The following is a 17,846-nucleotide window of genomic DNA, read 5'->3' on the forward strand; positions in this document are numbered from 1 at the left end:
CACACTGCTAAATTAAAAAAAAAAAAAAAAAAGCAGTCATAAAACCAAAATTTGTTTGTACAAAGATCACGTGATTCTGTGATTATTTTCGGTATAAAAGACAAGTCCTCAGTATAACGTGTTTGATGTCATCAGCATTGAGAACAAAAACACGTAAAACAGCCCCTTCAAGATCTGCAAAATTCATAGAAGCTAAGAGACAACAAGGGGCAATCGAGAGAATCAGTCTGAACATTTAAGGCAGAAAGAGGAAACTGTAACTTTGTAATTCTGGAGTCTGTGCTACCCGTGTAGATCTGGCCCTGTGCATGATACAGAGAATAATTGATGTTCTATACAAAAACACTCTTGAGACCAATTCAAGTATTAAGCAAAATCTGTTTGGGTGCATGTTCTGGGAGCTAGTAGGAAATGTTGCAAGTAGTTGGAAAATGAAAATGGAGGGAAGGGGACTAATTAATTAACATGCTCCCCACCCTTTAATATCAGCAACAATAAAAACACAAAAGCAAGCCCTGGAAGGAAAGGCATCCAGATGTCCTTGCTCCCAGGCAAAACCCAAAACCTTCTCAGGAGGCAAATTATTATAGCTGCTTTCCCAAATGTAGTTTAGGCACATTCCGAGAGATGTCTATTAATGAAGCAATTAGTAATATCTGATACAATACCTTACATATTTCTAGCTATGAGATTGCTGTAAGAACACTATGCATATATTAAAAGAAAAAAATGACTGTCAGAGCATCTTGTGTAGAAAATTATATTTGTTCCTTACATAACTAGTGATACTTCCAAAATATCTTTGATAAGCCAACTGGGCGAATTCCAAATAACAGCCAAAATGGGTATATTAATCTTTCTTAAAAACATAGATTATAGGAAATATGAAATAAAATAAGGCAAGTAACAAATTCAGTGCACCTTAAATTAAGTATCTCTTCAAATGAAATAATCTCAAATAATTCTTCTGAAAAGGACATTCATATCAGCCACATTTAGTCAGTTTTACAAATGAATAAAACATTTTTATCATTTGTCCACCCACTTTTAAATATGTTCAAACTAAAATGTATGCCAAATATAGTTTAAAATAATCCGTATTCCACTGGCTTAGGGCAAACAACCATTTACAGAACTGGATCCGAGACTCAGGCACCTGTCCTTGAAAAGTTTGGAAGTGTGACAGGAAAAAATAATTAGAATTCTTCCTTTTCATATATGTCTTTATGCCCCATGAGAGATGGCATGAACACTGGTAACTCTGAAATAAATGAGGATCATTCTATGAACTGCCATTTCCCATGCAGATTAATTACTATATATGTTCATATCTCTTCATATAGAGTATTCCTGACAATTAAAATTTTGTAATCCAAAGAATATTTTCACCTTATTGGGGGAATTTTTCATTTAGATTAATTTTAATGTATATTCTTTAGTAATGTAAATAATCATGCTCCAAGTTATATTTTGAATAAATATGAGAAACTTAAAACAATCCAAATTATATTTGTGTAGGCGGGGTTGCTTGAAGCAAGGTTCACCTGAACACAGAGAAATGAGAAACTGATTAGAGAATCTTTATGTAAATCTTCATTGAATATACATGATATTCATGCAGAAAGAAAGAAAGAAATTTTTTTCTAGATAGGTAAGGATCATCCAGAAATTCTCTAATATTGGGAAAAGCAGTCAAAGAAAAAAAGATAGTAAGTGTTTTTCATCATAACAAGAAATGCTGGGAACAACAAACTGGAAGGACATGTTGAAAAACACTTCTGGCACACAGTTTGTTAATAAAGAGAGAACTTGCCCTTGGTTGTTAATAATCTAGCACCCTTGACAAGTACTCAGATTCACTCAAGCAGTTCTTATTTCTGGAGTGGGAACAAAAATCTGTGAATGTTATGAGCTGAGACTTCTCACTGCATACTGCTTCATCAGCAGTCAGGAGGACTGCCCAAGGATTATCTTTTACTTCTAAGTAGATCATAAATAGCCCTGGAATAAAGCTACTTAAGTTCTAAACAGGTCCTCTTTCAAAAGGAGGGGTACTTTAGAAGACTCTTATTGCAACCTGTTATCTTCTTTCTACCAGGTGAGCTGCAGGTACATGCGGGCTTGGAGAGAGTTCACCTCCTGGAGACAATGTAGCCAATTTTGATATAGGATACTCAGAAAGGGAGTAGGAGTTGGGATGGAAAACACTAAGAGAAAACTCAATTAACCATGAAAACAAAACAAAACTAGAGCCTCAATGACCCCTGGAAGGAACACCTCAAGTGCTTTATAAAACATTTCTAGAAAATAGTTTTGATAGAAATACACACTCATGGTGTAAAATTCAAAAGGTAAAAAGAGTATATTGAAAAATTAAGTCTCTTTCCCCTGACTCCCAGTCACTAAGTTTTGTTCCCAAAGGCAACCAGCATTAATATTTTGTTCTTTCTTCTGGAGAGATGTATATAACAGGTTCTTTTTCACTCGAATGATAGTATATTATACTCGCTGTTTTACATCTTGCTTTTTCCCTTAAAAATAAATCCTGGAGCTTGTTCCAAAAAGTACATTTAGAGTTGCCTGTTCTTTTTAATGGCTGCATAGCATTCTACTCTATAGATCATACCATATTTTATTTATTCAGTTCCCTGTTAGATATTGAAGTTATAAGCAATCTTTTTCATTAAAAACCATAATGCAACAAGTTCCCTGTACACTTATCTCTTCCCCTACATGTAAGCATTTTTCTAGAATGAGTACCTAGAAGTGGAATTGCTTCATCAAAGGATTCGTATTAGAATAGGCTAAGAAGATGGAAAGTAAAATTTATTCTCCCTGAGACATGAAGAAAAGATAACTTATTAGTGCTCAAAGAAATATGAAGTAACTTTATCTGTCCTCTAGGAATATGTTTGATTATTTTGCTTTAGCAAGTTGCCTGGCAAAACCTAGCACGTGTCCGACTATGTTTGAAAAGACTTACCTCACAGTGCTCTCGATAAAGACTCTGCAGTGACTTGATATCCTCAAAGGTAGTACCATCTGGCAGAGAAGAGATTTCAACTTCTCCAAACTCTGGAAGTGCTCGAGATGCATCTGTTACCATGACAACACAACAGAAAAACAGTTATTGTGGATGGTGCCAATTACAGATTAATGAGGGCAAATTTAAGAAGACTAAAAAGGAAAAAAATTTAAAGGTCAGCGGTCCAAAAAGCAAGGACTTTTCATATTAGTATTTTATAAACAAAACTTAGCAGCACAAAAGAATAGAGAGGATACTTTTAAAATTTTGGAGAAACTAAATTTTCACTATGATTATATTGGAAATAACATATCTCAGTGTCTCTCACTATAGGACCCCTATGATAAGAAAAATACCTAGAGCTGGCCAGTATCAATTTTAGTTATTTTTATCATTATATTACTTAGGTATATAAAAATAAATCTAGCTTTAAACTTATTATGCTTATACCTCTCATATAATCATAAACTAAAAGACCTACAAAATAAGTACAAAGAAACCTAAAAAAATAACATTAAACTTAACAACATTAATTTGATATGATAGATGATGCTGTTGTCCTGTAACTAAATTACCTCTTGCAACATGAATATGGTATTGACTGCTGCAGCGCAGGATCTTTTGAGTTTGATAGCCCTATACCAACACATACTTCATGATGGCTGGTTCTCCCATTATGCTTCTATATTCAAATGAGCTGTGAAACTTTCCTATACACGGAGCACGGGGACATCATTTAGCCTTCCCTTGGCATGAAGGAGCAATTCACATAGTAAGTCTCTCTCTGTTCTTTTCTCATTGGCTCTGGACAATTAATGTAATACACTTTGGTGCCAACCTTATGATAAATTCAAATACAAATGCGGAAACTAAAATTGCAGAACAGCATTCGTTCTAGTCTTCCAGGTAATCCAGAATATGCTTTTATTTTTTTTTAAGATTATAATTGAAATAAGGACACAAAATAAAAAACATAAAGATTCTTGCTGAGAGCTCAAGGGTCTACAAGAATATACTTGAGGACTCTAGCTTGGGAATGCTGCCATAATGCTTTCAACTTCAGTAGCCCTTCTGACCCCAGAGTACATTTCAGTTGTCTTTGTCAGGAAGTGCACATAGACACATATACACACACACAGACACATACACACACGCACTCTCTGAGAGCTTCTACTTATCTTGATCTGTTGTACCGAAACTATGCATGTTCATCTCTAGAAGAGCTGTCAATTAAAGTGCCATTTTTGCACCTTTAGCTATGACAGGAATATGCAAAATGTTCAAGTTCCACTTCCTTAACTCTTTAAATAACAAGAAACATGTATACCATCTATAAAATTACAAAAGTAGGAAATACTGTGATCAATTTAAAAGAATAAATTACTTTTTAAAAGTTTATAATAATTTTTTCTAATCTGAGACTATATGCATATGCAACTTTATACGCAGGAAATGAGAATTCTTTTTGGCACTTCAAGTTACTACTGAAACTACCACACAATTTTGATCATAAATGCCCAATTAATACAAATTCTGGAAAACAATTTCATAGAAATGAGCTTTTAATTCATATGCATTTAAAAGTTCTACATAGCTTGAGATTTTTAAAAATAAGCTCTTTTTCTACGAAAAAGTAGAAATGAACTAGAACTATCATATAATGTGCATAGTTTCAGCACACAAAAAAAACTATGTAATTAACATCTGTAATAGACATTGTACTTGGAGAAAACACTGCCAGTTGTTCTCTTGTTTTCAAAATCCTGATAGCAACTAATATGCATTACACCTTAACATACCTAAAAACTGTTGATGATGTTGACTTTGGGCAATTACAGTTTGCTCAACAGATGTGCCTGTCTGTTGACCACTTCCTGTGAAACCATCTGCAACCCCATCCACTTTCTGCATAGGCTTGTACCTAAAAATATTAGATGGGAAGAAACAAATAAACCAAATTATTCCTTGCTTTTTTGTACTACACAAAACTCCCAAGGCATTCAATTTTGTTCTGTCTTCTTTAATGTCTTATGATAGTTGTAAGATTTTCTTCCTTGACAGTCTCATAAAGTTAGGATGAAGAAATTTTTGAAATTGTAAAAAGGAAAAAGAAGGGGAGGGGCTCAGGAAGGGGACCCATTTTCGAAAATTCAGAAATTTAGCTAAGAATGAAAGTGTTAGGAGGTATTTCTTTGGACAGCAGTAGCAAAGATGTCCATGATTATAGTTTTAATACACAGTTTGAACATAACTTTTAATGGCCAATGGATCAAGGGAGAAACATGTTAAATACATTGGGATGTTAATCTGAATTAAGATCTAGGACATTGGGCCTGAGAAATGTTAATGAATGGCTTTCATTTAATTAATATCTCCAAAATATGATTCAGCCTACAAACTCTACCATACTGTTTTTCATATCACCTAAAGCCTCCCATGCATATCAACACATTCATCTCCTCTGACTCCTGTCCACATCTGCAAATACAAAGACCATAAGCATCAGCTTGCAGCAAAATGCATGCAAAAATCCATCTACAAACCTAGGTTATCAAATTTAAAAAATAAAAAGAATCAAAGTCAGCTACAATTATGTATTTATATTTAGGTCCTCGTTACACAAACTCATGAACTTTCCATACTGCTAAAATAGAGAAAAGATGCTTCAGCAGCATGGGCAAGAAGGAAAGACTGCTTGGGAGAGAAATACCACATACAAAAAATGCATAGGTAAGTCTCCTAGGATAAGCAAATACAAAGTAAGAAATAAGCAGCAACTATCATTTCTTCTTTCTCTAAGATTTCATATATTTTTCTTCATTTTAGAAATTTAAAAAAACAGATAAACGCAAGAAAAAGTTAAAATCTACAATGAGCTTATTACCTAGAGATATCATCATGCACTTTATGTTGTTTGTCCTTCCATTTTTTCCCATTTCTAATTATATTTATAAACAGAACCACCTAATATTCTCACCACCCAGATACTTGACTCGTACACTGATACCATAAGTTAACTGTATCATTAATATGAAGTTACTGTGAGTAACAAGGTCCCCACTACATGAACAAGATACACTCAAAGATGCCTGCACTCTTGACAACAGACAGGAAATGAACGGACCTGGTGAAACACTGCACGAACTAACGTTGAGGTTGCCTTAGGAAATGATTCCATCTTGAATGTTATTAATTATGACTTAGATAAATGAAATTTCCACGAAAAACTGCAAAGTCACTCATAATGACATTTACATGTACTTCTTATGTGATAGCATCTCACAAAGGACTATATGAAAAGCAAAAATAAAGTCAGAAGATGAACAGGGTGAAAAAAGGGTACAACACACTCATTCTTGTTATCATTTTAGTGATGACCCTGTACCACCAAAATGTTGGTTGTTATTTTCTAATGATATAAAATAACTCAAACCTATTCTTTTCATTAATGGAAAAAAAATCTGGAAGTACTCTTCAATTGGGGCCACACCAAGAGGTAACACAAGGGTTAGTATTGTGATGTGCTAGAAGTGCCATTTATAAAAAATTGAATGTTTTTCTGATTCTTTTTTCCTCCTTAAAGAATCATCTTAGAGAGGCAAAAAAAAAAAAAAAAAATCCTTTGTGAGGCAAGAACTTGGGGTACTTGTGTGGGGCAGCAGTTGCTAACCATTCTGTTCTAGAAGACTTGAGTGATTTTATCTTTAGGGAATGTATTTAGGGACGCTTTTGTCCTCATTGATCCATTCCAGGTTTCATTTGATTTTAGCCTCCCTTTTTCAGCTGTGAAGTTTTATATCGCTAATAAAATAGGCTAAAATTGTTTAAACATGTTTCTTCATTTACGTTAATGGAGTTTGTGGTTCATGGAGTTAATAAACAAAAGTGGTTAAAGGGATTTGAATTATTTACTCTGGAGAAGAGAAAAATGGAAGTATTTCCTATAGTCTTCAATTATATTAACTTTCAGTATAGGATGAGACGGTAATTATTAGACTTTGCCCAGCTATGCTTTATCCTGCACAGCATCTAATATACTACAGATGTTTAATAGGCACAAGTATCAAGGACTGTAAAAGGATATGACATATATTCATCTTAGACTGACATATAGACATCTTACAGATGCTATGTCACTATCTACTTGCACATAGTGCTTAGCAAGCCTGTAGTCTGCAAGCAAAATTATCTGCTTCCTTAGAAAGATGTAGACAGCAGCAGTTCCAAACGAGAAAGAGATTTTTTTAATAAGCACTCAAAGTCACAATACATTAAAATTAATGTATGATTATGCTTAATAATAATGATATTGAGTGGGAAGGACTGATTAGAGGTACATTCTATTATACAGGAGATGGAAAATACATCAAGATTAGCTTGTAGACAAAAAGGAAATAAGTTGATTAATTCTGGAGAAACTGTACAGGTCAGTACTTAAGAACAAATCTTACTTAGGAGAGGTGAAGAAAAAAGAAAAAAAGAAAATACAGTCAGAATTGTAAAATGAGAGGTCTAATTCTAAGCGCAGAGTAAGGGTCAGAAAGTGAAAGGTAGATTGAACGGATTGGGCGAAGACGCACTATGTGTATCCATTCTTGCTTGCCTGGGTTAGCAAGAATAGGACCTCTATAAGCCAGAACCTTCCATTCTATCTCTTTAGAGAAAGGTGTGAAGACAAGTTTGGGAGGGCTTTGTGACATAAAGAATGACATCAGAAAGGGCAGGGATAGTCCCTGGTGGCGCAGTGCTTGGGAATCTGCCTGCCAACGCAGGAGGCACGGGTTCGAGCCCTGGTCTGGGAAGATCCCACATGCCGCGGAGCAACTGGGCTCGTGAGCCACAGCTGCTGAGCCTGCGCGTCTGGAGCCTGTGCTCCGCAGCAGAAGAGGCCGCGATAGTGAAAGGCCCGCGCACTGCAATGAAGAGTGGCCCCTGCTCGCCGCAACTGGAGAAAGCCCTCGCACAGAAATGAAGACCCAACACAGCTAAAAATAAATAAATAAATTTATTTAAAAAAAAAAAATCTTAAAATAAAGAAAGGGCAGGGATAGGGCTCATATAAAGAACAGTATTAGTGTGGGCCTATAAGTATGAGAGAGCTTCCAGGTAGTGTTGACTTTTGCTTTTCCTGCTTTAAGTAGTGGCATATCCATAGTGTATTGCCTGGCACTGTATTGATACTTAGAAGGAATCACCAGAAATTAGAAATACTGAATTGAGGAAAGCTAGATGTTCCTTTTCCTGATGTCCTAAGGAAAACATCCTATCCCTGCCATCACCTCAGAGGGCTGGGGCTTCCCAGAGAAGGAGGGAGTTTAACAGGAAGTTGAACAGGCACATTATAAATAAGCTAAGCAAATAATTGTGGTAACTGACTCTTTTGGAAGAAACAGTTCTAGATGATATTATATTAGGTTTTGCAACCTAATTGTATATCAGTATCTGGGTAGCTTTCAAAAAAAAATTCAAATGCTAGGCTCACCCTAGATCTACTGAACAAAATCTTTGAGAATGGGGATTAGGAATTTATTATTTTAACTAGCTTCTCATGTACTACTTAAGTAGCCTGCACAGAACTAGACCACAGGAGCTTCTCAGACCAATAATAAATTCCTTCAGCCCAATGTTGTAGAAATACAATTATAACATTAGAGAAAAGTCATTTTTTATAAAATAAGTCATCATTTCTCAATTTTTCAATAAACTACATTTGGAATGTAAATACCTATCTCTGAATGGATGGTGGATGAATGAATGAATGTATGAATGAATGCTCAAGGTAACATTTCATTTTATCACACCATCAATTGATCTTAACATATAGCAAATCTATTTAACAAATATTTATTGAGTATTTACTATGGGTAAAGTATTTAGGGGCATGACTTTGAAAAGGCTGTGTATAAATAGAATTTTTCCAGGATGTTTTTTAATATTCCATTGACTTACATGATAATCCAACATTATCTTAACTCTGATTGAATTTCAAGTGACTTTTTAACATTGAAACACAGCTTTCAGATTTCCTATCTCTCTCTTTTTTAACAGAAAATAATCACTATTTAAATACTAAATTGTAAAAAAAAGATATGTTTTCTACTGAAAAAAATTCTTTGTTGAATCTTTTAAAAAACTGAACTCTTTAGTATTTAAGAATTCTCTGCTTTTACGCCCATTTATTTTACAAATTCATTGTTTTAGAATAGGTTTTCTTATAGTAGATTCTTAGTGCTCTTGAGCAGTGTGCGCTCTGAGAAAGACCTGTACTACATCAAATGAAGAAACAGCTCTTGGTTTCAAAATTAGTAAGAGGCAAATGATAATTTTAACAGCTTGCAACTCCCTGGGCAATCAAAGCTAAAGTTGTTAATGATTAAGAAATCAAAGAAACTCTAATACTTTAATAGCTGAGCGTATGCCTGAAACCTGTCACTAACACAGGAACTTGGAAAATTATTAGGAATCTTCCCCCATGGGGTTAGTCATAGCTGTTATTTAGAACTTGGACAGCTGTAACTCTACTGTAAAATAATATCTAATTCTGTCAATAATCTCACACATAAAGACACTGAAGGAGTCCAATGGAAGGCAAAGAATGGTATATAGTTACCATCACATTCAACTAACAGTACCAGGTGGAAGGATTTTCAACAGACTAAATGAAACATTTGGAAAACTACCTTTGAATCAGGTGAAAAATGCACAAGAAAGATGCAAAATCTGAGCTGTATAGGCATTTAGAATCATTATTATGTTTATAAGTCTAGAAGGTACACAATCATTTGATTTGCATGACAATCAGGACAAAAGGCTAAAATTTTCTACTGGAATCTTGAGATTCTCTTTGGAAAAATTGTCCCAGAAAATTTTTAGATGATTTGAGGTCTGAAATGAACTAAATGATATAAACATGAACAGATCAGAAGAAAATAATGTTGAGTGCCATCTTTTCAGAATAGTAATGAACTCCTTGATGTCACACTGAGTACTTCTATATCTAAACAACTTCTAACATCAACCCTACTGGTTAATGATAGTTATTACATCTCTTCAATCCTTGTTGGTGGCTCTCATAGTATTTGTCTTGTCATTAGCTCTACATCTATAATTGGGAAAGGATAGGAAGAAAAATTAAATTCAAATGGGGGTATTTGTATTAATTGCATCAGTTTTAGTAGGAAATGTGGGAGAGGTAGGGAAGGGAAGAGGTTGAAGCTGCTGGCTGAAATAAAAGTCTATGGATCATTCATTCATTTCACAAATGACAATGTGCTCACTGCTCTCCTAGGTGCTGAAAATGCAATGTTGAAAGAGGCAAATAAGATTCCCTTATCTCATGAATTTCTTCATTGAGTTCCCCTAGCGTAGGTAATTTAGGGTTAACTGTATAGAGCTGATATATTCTTGCTACAAATATGTATGACACCTTTAGGATACTTCTTTTATCTACAGCTGGTCCTTTCTGTTAAACTGATCCTACAGGAATGCTCTCACTCTTCCTTTATTTGGAGAATGACAACCTGACTCCACCTGATGTCAAGACAGCAACAAAAACGAGAAAGGGCATCTGAAGCTCTATCTAGGAAAAAATAAATTAGTGAGCTTCTTGCATACAGTAAAATTAAATGAGCCTCAGTTTCCTTAACAGTAGATAATGATATAATTGCCAAATGAGATCTTGCACATAAAGTGCTTATTGATGAACAATTTACAAGGTTCAATAAATGTTCATCAGAAGGATAAGTGGTGACTGTTAGTATTAACAAACTTTACATGAATGACTATACTTAATAATTACTGAATGTGATTATTTATGATTCTCCCATCTTCAATGGAAAATATATTTACAGCAAGGACTTGCTGCAGTGGCAGTGAACATCAAATACCTCAGTGCCAAGATTCCTTGTTTGTCTCCTAAAAGCCAAATGCAGATACCTGATCATCCTCCCACTAAAGACTCCTGCCTTCCTGCCACCCTCAGCTGCCTCAGAGCAATTTACCAGCCCTAGATGTTTATCTCTGTAATGACCCCAGGGAATTTATGGCCAGGAGAGGAATTGTTAACTATTAACATCAATCACAGTTGGAAACCACAGGCCTGGAGGTATAAAGAAATGGAAGCCAAACTTGCCCAATTGCCAGGCTTTATTCTTCTCCAAAACAGCCTTATTCTTAAAGAAATATTTTCTAAAGAAATATTTTGTCTAGTGCATATAGTATAATAATGATAATAATTATTATTTTATCCTATCACTTGGATATTTCCAGTTATAAAGCCCTTTATATACTTTTTTCCACTTGAACTTCAAAATAATCTTTGAGGTAGTCTATTATTATTTCCATTTTGCAGATGAAGAAACTGAGGTTCAGTGAAGTTCAGTCACACACACTGAAGTGCCAAAGCAGCCTGTATTCAAATCCCTATTTCCCACCTTTAAATATAAGGTTCATTCCACTAATCTATGAAACTATATTAAGAAAGGTCTTCAAATGACAAAGGTTCTTGTCCTCCCTCCTTAGGAACACGCGTGCTTTCACATCTGTCTACCGCCAACTATCCTTGCTGTCCCATCTTTCCAATTGGCCTCTATTTTCCTCTCCTCAGTGCCACAAAGATTTCTTCTTTCACAGAATCCAATTCCTATGAAAAGACCATTCACAGAGGCAGAAAGTGGCACATTTCCTCACTTATTTAGGATATACTCAAGTGTGATTTTCCCCTTAAATTTTATTACATGTGCACGTTTCTCTTTGGGTTATATTACCTCTTCAAGGACGGAATTCTTATAAGAACAAAGACAAGAGGACTGGGTTTTTGTCCTGGTTTCTATATGATCGTGGATACATTATCTACCCTTTATGGACTTCAGTTTTCTCATCAAGAGGATGAGGTGCGCTAGGTGACCTCTCCCTTCCAGCTCTAACTTTCTATGATTCTGTGAATTCTCTTTTAGATGTGATGGACATATTCTATATGCAACCATTGATTGTTATGTATTTGTTGAAGGAATGATATATGCAGTTTAATACTTTGAGAATGGCTACTGGGATCAAACACAGCCAAGCACATTGTCAAACACACTTGGCTTTATTCCACCACTTTTGCTACTAGGATTTGGAAGAATAGGTGACATACATGGGCCAACACTCTCTGAGTGCTTCTTTTAAATATTAGAAATAAACTGCAGCAAACATTTTTACTTAGTTTGTAAAGCTGAAAATTACTCATCTCCTTTTTGCTCTATAATAACCTAATTTACTTATTGTCTAAATTAGGGTAAGCAAATTAGTCCATGAGTGAATTTCCTTGAAAACTGAAGACTACCTCATTTAAGTGCAGAAGTTATTTTCACATGAAATATTTTCAACAGAAGGTATTAAAAGAAACCAACTATTACACATTCTCCTGTTTCCTTAACCAGGGTAGTTAACCTCTTCTTGATTACCTATAATGTCATCAACATGCCAAATAGTTATTACACTGTGTTAGACTAGATTTTAGCCACTATAGGGATACTTAAAGGGCCTACTGGAATGCCTAGGTCTATGTGTCCCTCCAATGAATGTGTACAGACTGCTGAGTTGAGTAACCCAAAAGTGAATCGAAGACCCTTGTCTACTTATATTTCCTCTTGCCAGCTGTTATATCTCATGATTGCCTATGAATCAAGTGGGCTCTAATCTGCTCCTTTATTTTAGGTAAATGACTTTAGGATGGCTTCATCTTTTCAATTAAGCTAAACTAAGGGCTCTGTGACATCTGTTTTACAGTCAGAAGCTGCTTCCATTTATTTCCAGACTCATGGTTATGTTCCCATATGGTGGTGTTGCTGGGAATCTGATTTGTAGATAAGGGGAAATTTCCTCTACTACCCTATCAAAGCTTCAAATGAGATATCATATGTAAAGGAGCTCTAAAAATTATAAAGCTATGCAAAACAATAACCATCATTAATGCTACAACTACAATGATTCCAAACTTATCAGAAAAAATGTACAAATTTTTATTTGATAAAATAATCACTGCATATAATTGAATTTTCTTACTATAGGAACAGGTGAAGCATGTACATTTATACTATGGAAGATGTGCACATATAGATGCATACAAAAAACCTTGAGGCATTTAAATAATTTGAATATTCCAAAATATTAAATACTAGTATAAAATATTTTAAACCTTTCAAATGTCACTTGTACTTTAACAGGAGAATGGCAGTCTCTTCTTATGTGAAATTTAATATATTCAGTAGAATCATTTGAGTTTTGGAATCACCTTATTTTATAAGCCATAAAACAAACAGTACAATAAGTCCCTTTTTCATTGTTTTCAACAAATACTCTTAACCCTTGCATCCAGAATCAGGAAGAGACACTTTACCTCTCCTGTCCATTTTCCTCTAAATGCGGTAACTGGCTTCACTTAAGGCCTATCAATGTTGCCAGTGATATAATCCTTCAGAGAGACAACAGAAACCTCCCTCTGTCCTAACCCCAGTGAGGGGTTGGTGAAGTTGATAACACTAACAATGCAAGCAGTTATCCAAGACACCATTCCAAGAGCAACTGTCCATAATCCAAAACTTGTACCATTAAAAAACAACAACCACAAATTAAAGGAAGTTTCAGTACTTCTTTGGTTCTCTAACATTCTTATTTCATAAGAAAGCAAACACTATAAGAAACTAAAGTTGGTACAATTTACGAATATTACTGAGAATTTTATATCACTTCTTAAATACAACCATATTATGTCTAATTCTAAAAGCAATAATTACTATACTTATATTGCAGGGTTTTCATGGCTCATTAATCTTTATAGCTCTGAAATTTGTTTCATAAGGAGACCTTTGTAATTCCTTGGTCTTGCTTACCTAACCCAGGCTTTGTATAAAGAATGTCCCTTGAAGGCTTCCATTTCCATGAAAACTTGCTAGGATTCTTTGCAGTGAAATCACTGGACAAAGTAAGTTTCAGCTGTCTTGGGTGCAATTTACCAAGGTATTGTTCATATTTAAGTTTGAGTATATATTATTTTTGAATTAATCTTTTTTTTCTTTATTGCACCAACATCTCCAATGTGTAGTGCTGCTATGCATGAGCGCAGAGACCACACCAGAAAGTAAAAGCTATGGTATTGCCACTAACAGGAGGAAACAATAATGGTAACTCACGACAACAACAGTTTATTCCACTTCACACAAACTCTGTCTCCAACTATACAAGGGACTGTTTTATGGCTTTTTTTCCCCAGAGCCCTTCTTAGTATATTTCACTGACTATACCTCAAAAAACAGGAATAAGCAATTTAAAAAATAAGTTTGAGAAAACATAATAATTTATATAATAGCCAATCTTGAACTGACTCTTCAGTCTTGAATACTCGCACTAGAAATTATGACTGTGTTAAATCCACTTGACAAGTGTCTTTACTGCCAGTCTCTTCCCACTAAATATTTCTTGCCCCAAATCAAAAAGTAATCTCTCTAGAAAACATTTGAAAGTGTCATTGTTTTGCTTGGAAGCAAGTTTTTGAAGACTTGCACAGTATCTAAGCACAAAGAACAAACTCATTAGCTTCATATACAACCAAATTCCTTCATCTATGATCCAAACTACTTTTAAAATCTCATCTCCCATTAAAGTACCCAATCTTCTTCTCAATTCTTCTCCTGCAATATCAACCTCACCAGATCAGAGTGCCTTCACCAAAGACGTCATGGACTTTACCTCTCGGTGGTGATTTTGTTTACATTACTCCCTCTGTCTGAATGTTCCTCTCTTTTTCTGATCCCTCTAATTCCCTACTCAAATAGCACTTTCTCTGTGAAACTTCCCAATCCTCCCTCTCCCAGACTTTGCTGAAATTGTTCAGCAAAGTACTCCAATAGTTCCTTGATCAAAGCTTTGTTTTAGCATTTCTTAGGTTGCACTACTTAAAAAAAAAATTCCCACGTGCCTTCTCATCTAATTTCTTAACTCCTCAAAGGTAAGGACTATGTCTTATCTCTGCACACAGGGCCTAGCACATGGTAGAGACTCAATTGGTGCTTGCTGACTAAATAGATAAAGGACTATGGCGTGATATACTTTTTTCTCCAGCAGCTACTTGGAACTAAGGCTTCTCATTAAGCTAGTATGATGTGGAGGAGATCTCACCACGGTGACTCACCATCCCAGATCAATGGCTTAGGGAGACTGATCAATGGATTAGGCCAACTGCACCAGGTGCAGTCCTCCTTTCTCCTACCTAATTTCGCATGTTCAATTGAAAAGAAAAACTGTAGCTACTGTCATGGTTGAGCTATACTGGTAAAGGGGGAAAGATTTTTCACTTTACTCCAAACTGTGATATAAGTCACATGAGACAGAAGGCCCTTGGCTACGTAGCAGCATTATGGGCTTGTACAAATCATTTAACCTCTCTGGGATTTATCTGAAAAAACAGGGGTCTTCATGCTTTGACTGCCACAAGGCTGAGGGGCCAGACTAGACTGATGTATTTTTCAATTCTAAGATCTATGATTCTATTCATCCATCCATTCATCCATCCATCCATTCATGAATGCTTAAGATCTCTTACAGCTCTAATATCTACAATTATACATCTAGGAAAGTTGGAGTCAAAGAAAATGTAAGACGTCCCAAACATTCTGCAAGAATTTATACTGTCAAAAAGAATGACCTGACGGATATGCAGATTAACAAGTAAGAAGCTCATGAATACTGACAAATTTCTCCAGATGCTCCTTACAGTTTGTGTTTAGTTTCCTTATCTGAATAGTTTGGGATGTCACATTTACTTAAAGGTGACAAACATGCTGTCTGATAAGTAATTTTAAAAGATTTGGAAAATAGAATGAAATTCTAAATCATATTTGAGAACTGTCTGTAGTGAAAGCATATCAACAATAGCGACATTCTTGCACACTTAGGTATTTGTTCTACTTGTTCAGAAAAAAGGAGATGGAACATCTAAAGAAATACATAGGTTTGACATGTCAATGATAATTCCAGAGTCTACCTTTGTTTCTGTTGCATGGGTTGTTGTCTCATAGCCATATACTGCATGTCTTCTTGCAGACGATTAAGAGGGGAATCTGGCTTGACACGAATCCCATAGTAATGGTACTTGGAGTTTCCTCTTCATAAAAGAACAATAAACAGAGACACAAAAAGTCAGTCAAGTCAATATTAATCATATAGAATGTCCATTTAATTTCATATTTGGAAAAATTAGATACAGGCAAAATATTAATGTTATATATTTATGATTTACCTGTTCTGGACACCTGTATATTTTTATGGTGGCCACATTTGAAGAATCAAAATAAGATTCTGAATCAATCAATTCAAGGCCCTAAGAAAAATCTTTCCTCATAAACTTTTGCTTAAATATTAGTCAGAATCCATTTGCTCGATTTAAGTTACATTTTATTTTCAACTTTATATTTTAACTATAATTTAGAAGATTAGGTTAACAGGATATTCATTAACAGAATAAAGGGTTGCACACTAACTAGGAATTTATTATCAAGTGGTTATGCAGAACAAAGAGAAAAAAAATCTTAATTCTACTGTCTTGGAGAAGTCCTGTATTTTTCTAGTTCTATTACTGCAGGGATGATTAAGATAACTTCATTGATACAAGATGTTGTGAAGTCTATTATTTAGTATTTTGAAACCTAAAAAGAAGCAGGCATTTAATCTATTGATTTCAAAACATATTTTATTAGTCTGTTTTTGTGGATTCATATCAGTTTTTCAAACTGAATAAGATGTGTCACAACAGACATGGGGAAATTTCTCTGTGAAAATGGCAAATTTCCACCTAGATAAAAAATGTCACAACTTCCTCATGTTCATGAGAAAGACCATATTTGTTATTAGAAATGACAAAGTTTTACTCTGAATGAAATTTGCAAATTCTTGCAAAAATAACATTTTAAACATGTAAATTTTTGCAAAGAGAAAATAGTAGTTTTTCTCAAGTCTATATATAGCAAGACATCAGTGTTCTTTCCAACTTTTTCTTTCATTTACAAAAAGAAATGCAAGTGGAGTGTGGATTCAATATTTTATATAAAAATAAAACAGAATTTTACTTCCAAGATTGAAGAACACACATTAGATGAATCCCATATATTTGAAAAGACATTAAAATCTTATTATATAAATAATATTGCTAGTTTAAAAAACATAGGGCATTTGAATACCTACATAGTTTCAGCAAAATAAACCAGTATGAAAACTTAATGCCTTCCACTTGCAGACATTAGATCTTGCCTCCAAGATCCACTGTAGAATACAGCAAAAAACAAAAACAAAAAATACCAGAAACTCAATCAGCCCTCTTCTCCCATACAAACTGGAGAACAGGAGGGAGTAGCCAATGACAAAGATACAAAGTAAAATCACATCTCTCTTGTGAGACCCCAAAATACACGAAGTAACTAGTTTCTCTAAAGTTTCCTATAAATTGGAATCTTGGATGGGCTGTTGGAGAGGTGGTTCTTTCTATTCCACTGAAGATGGTTGGGGGAAATCAGTATGTTCCATGGTCTTCTTTGTTTAAACTTAATTTGGAGATGGGATGTAACAAAAGCTACCTTTTGATTTACCTTTGTTTAGAAACATGGTGATATTACTTACCTTTTATTTAGCTCCAGAAACTTGAGCAAAAGTCTGGTTCTGGTTTTAATGAATTCACCAGATAATTTTATTGATGGATAAATAACAGTTCACATATGGTTTGCTTAAAAAAACAAAATCTGAGTTGGTTTGCCTCAGGATTTATACTGATTTTCTTTCTGTTCCCTGG

The 17,846-nt window shown here is 34.7% G+C and overlaps 1 protein-coding gene across 6 annotated transcripts in view; it reads right to left on the reverse strand.

Moving 5' to 3' along the window:
* Window positions 1-17,846, reverse strand: part of RFX3 (regulatory factor X3) — a 289,898-nt gene that overhangs the window by 48,211 nt on the left and 223,841 nt on the right. For all 6 annotated transcript variants that reach the window (XM_061201235.1, XM_061201234.1, XM_061201231.1 and 3 more), the window contains 3 exons: window positions 16,050-16,169; window positions 4,825-4,946; window positions 2,984-3,096 (listed from right to left, as the gene is read on the reverse strand). In XM_061201235.1, the coding sequence (XP_061057218.1) occupies window positions 2,984-3,096; window positions 4,825-4,946; window positions 16,050-16,169 (355 nt within the window). The remainder of the gene's footprint in view (window positions 1-2,983; window positions 3,097-4,824; window positions 4,947-16,049; window positions 16,170-17,846) is intronic.

The sequence above is a fragment of the Eubalaena glacialis genome, chromosome 9, assembly GCF_028564815.1.
Source record: "Eubalaena glacialis isolate mEubGla1 chromosome 9, mEubGla1.1.hap2.+ XY, whole genome shotgun sequence".
In the NCBI taxonomy this organism is placed as follows: domain Eukaryota; kingdom Metazoa; phylum Chordata; class Mammalia; order Artiodactyla; family Balaenidae; genus Eubalaena; species Eubalaena glacialis.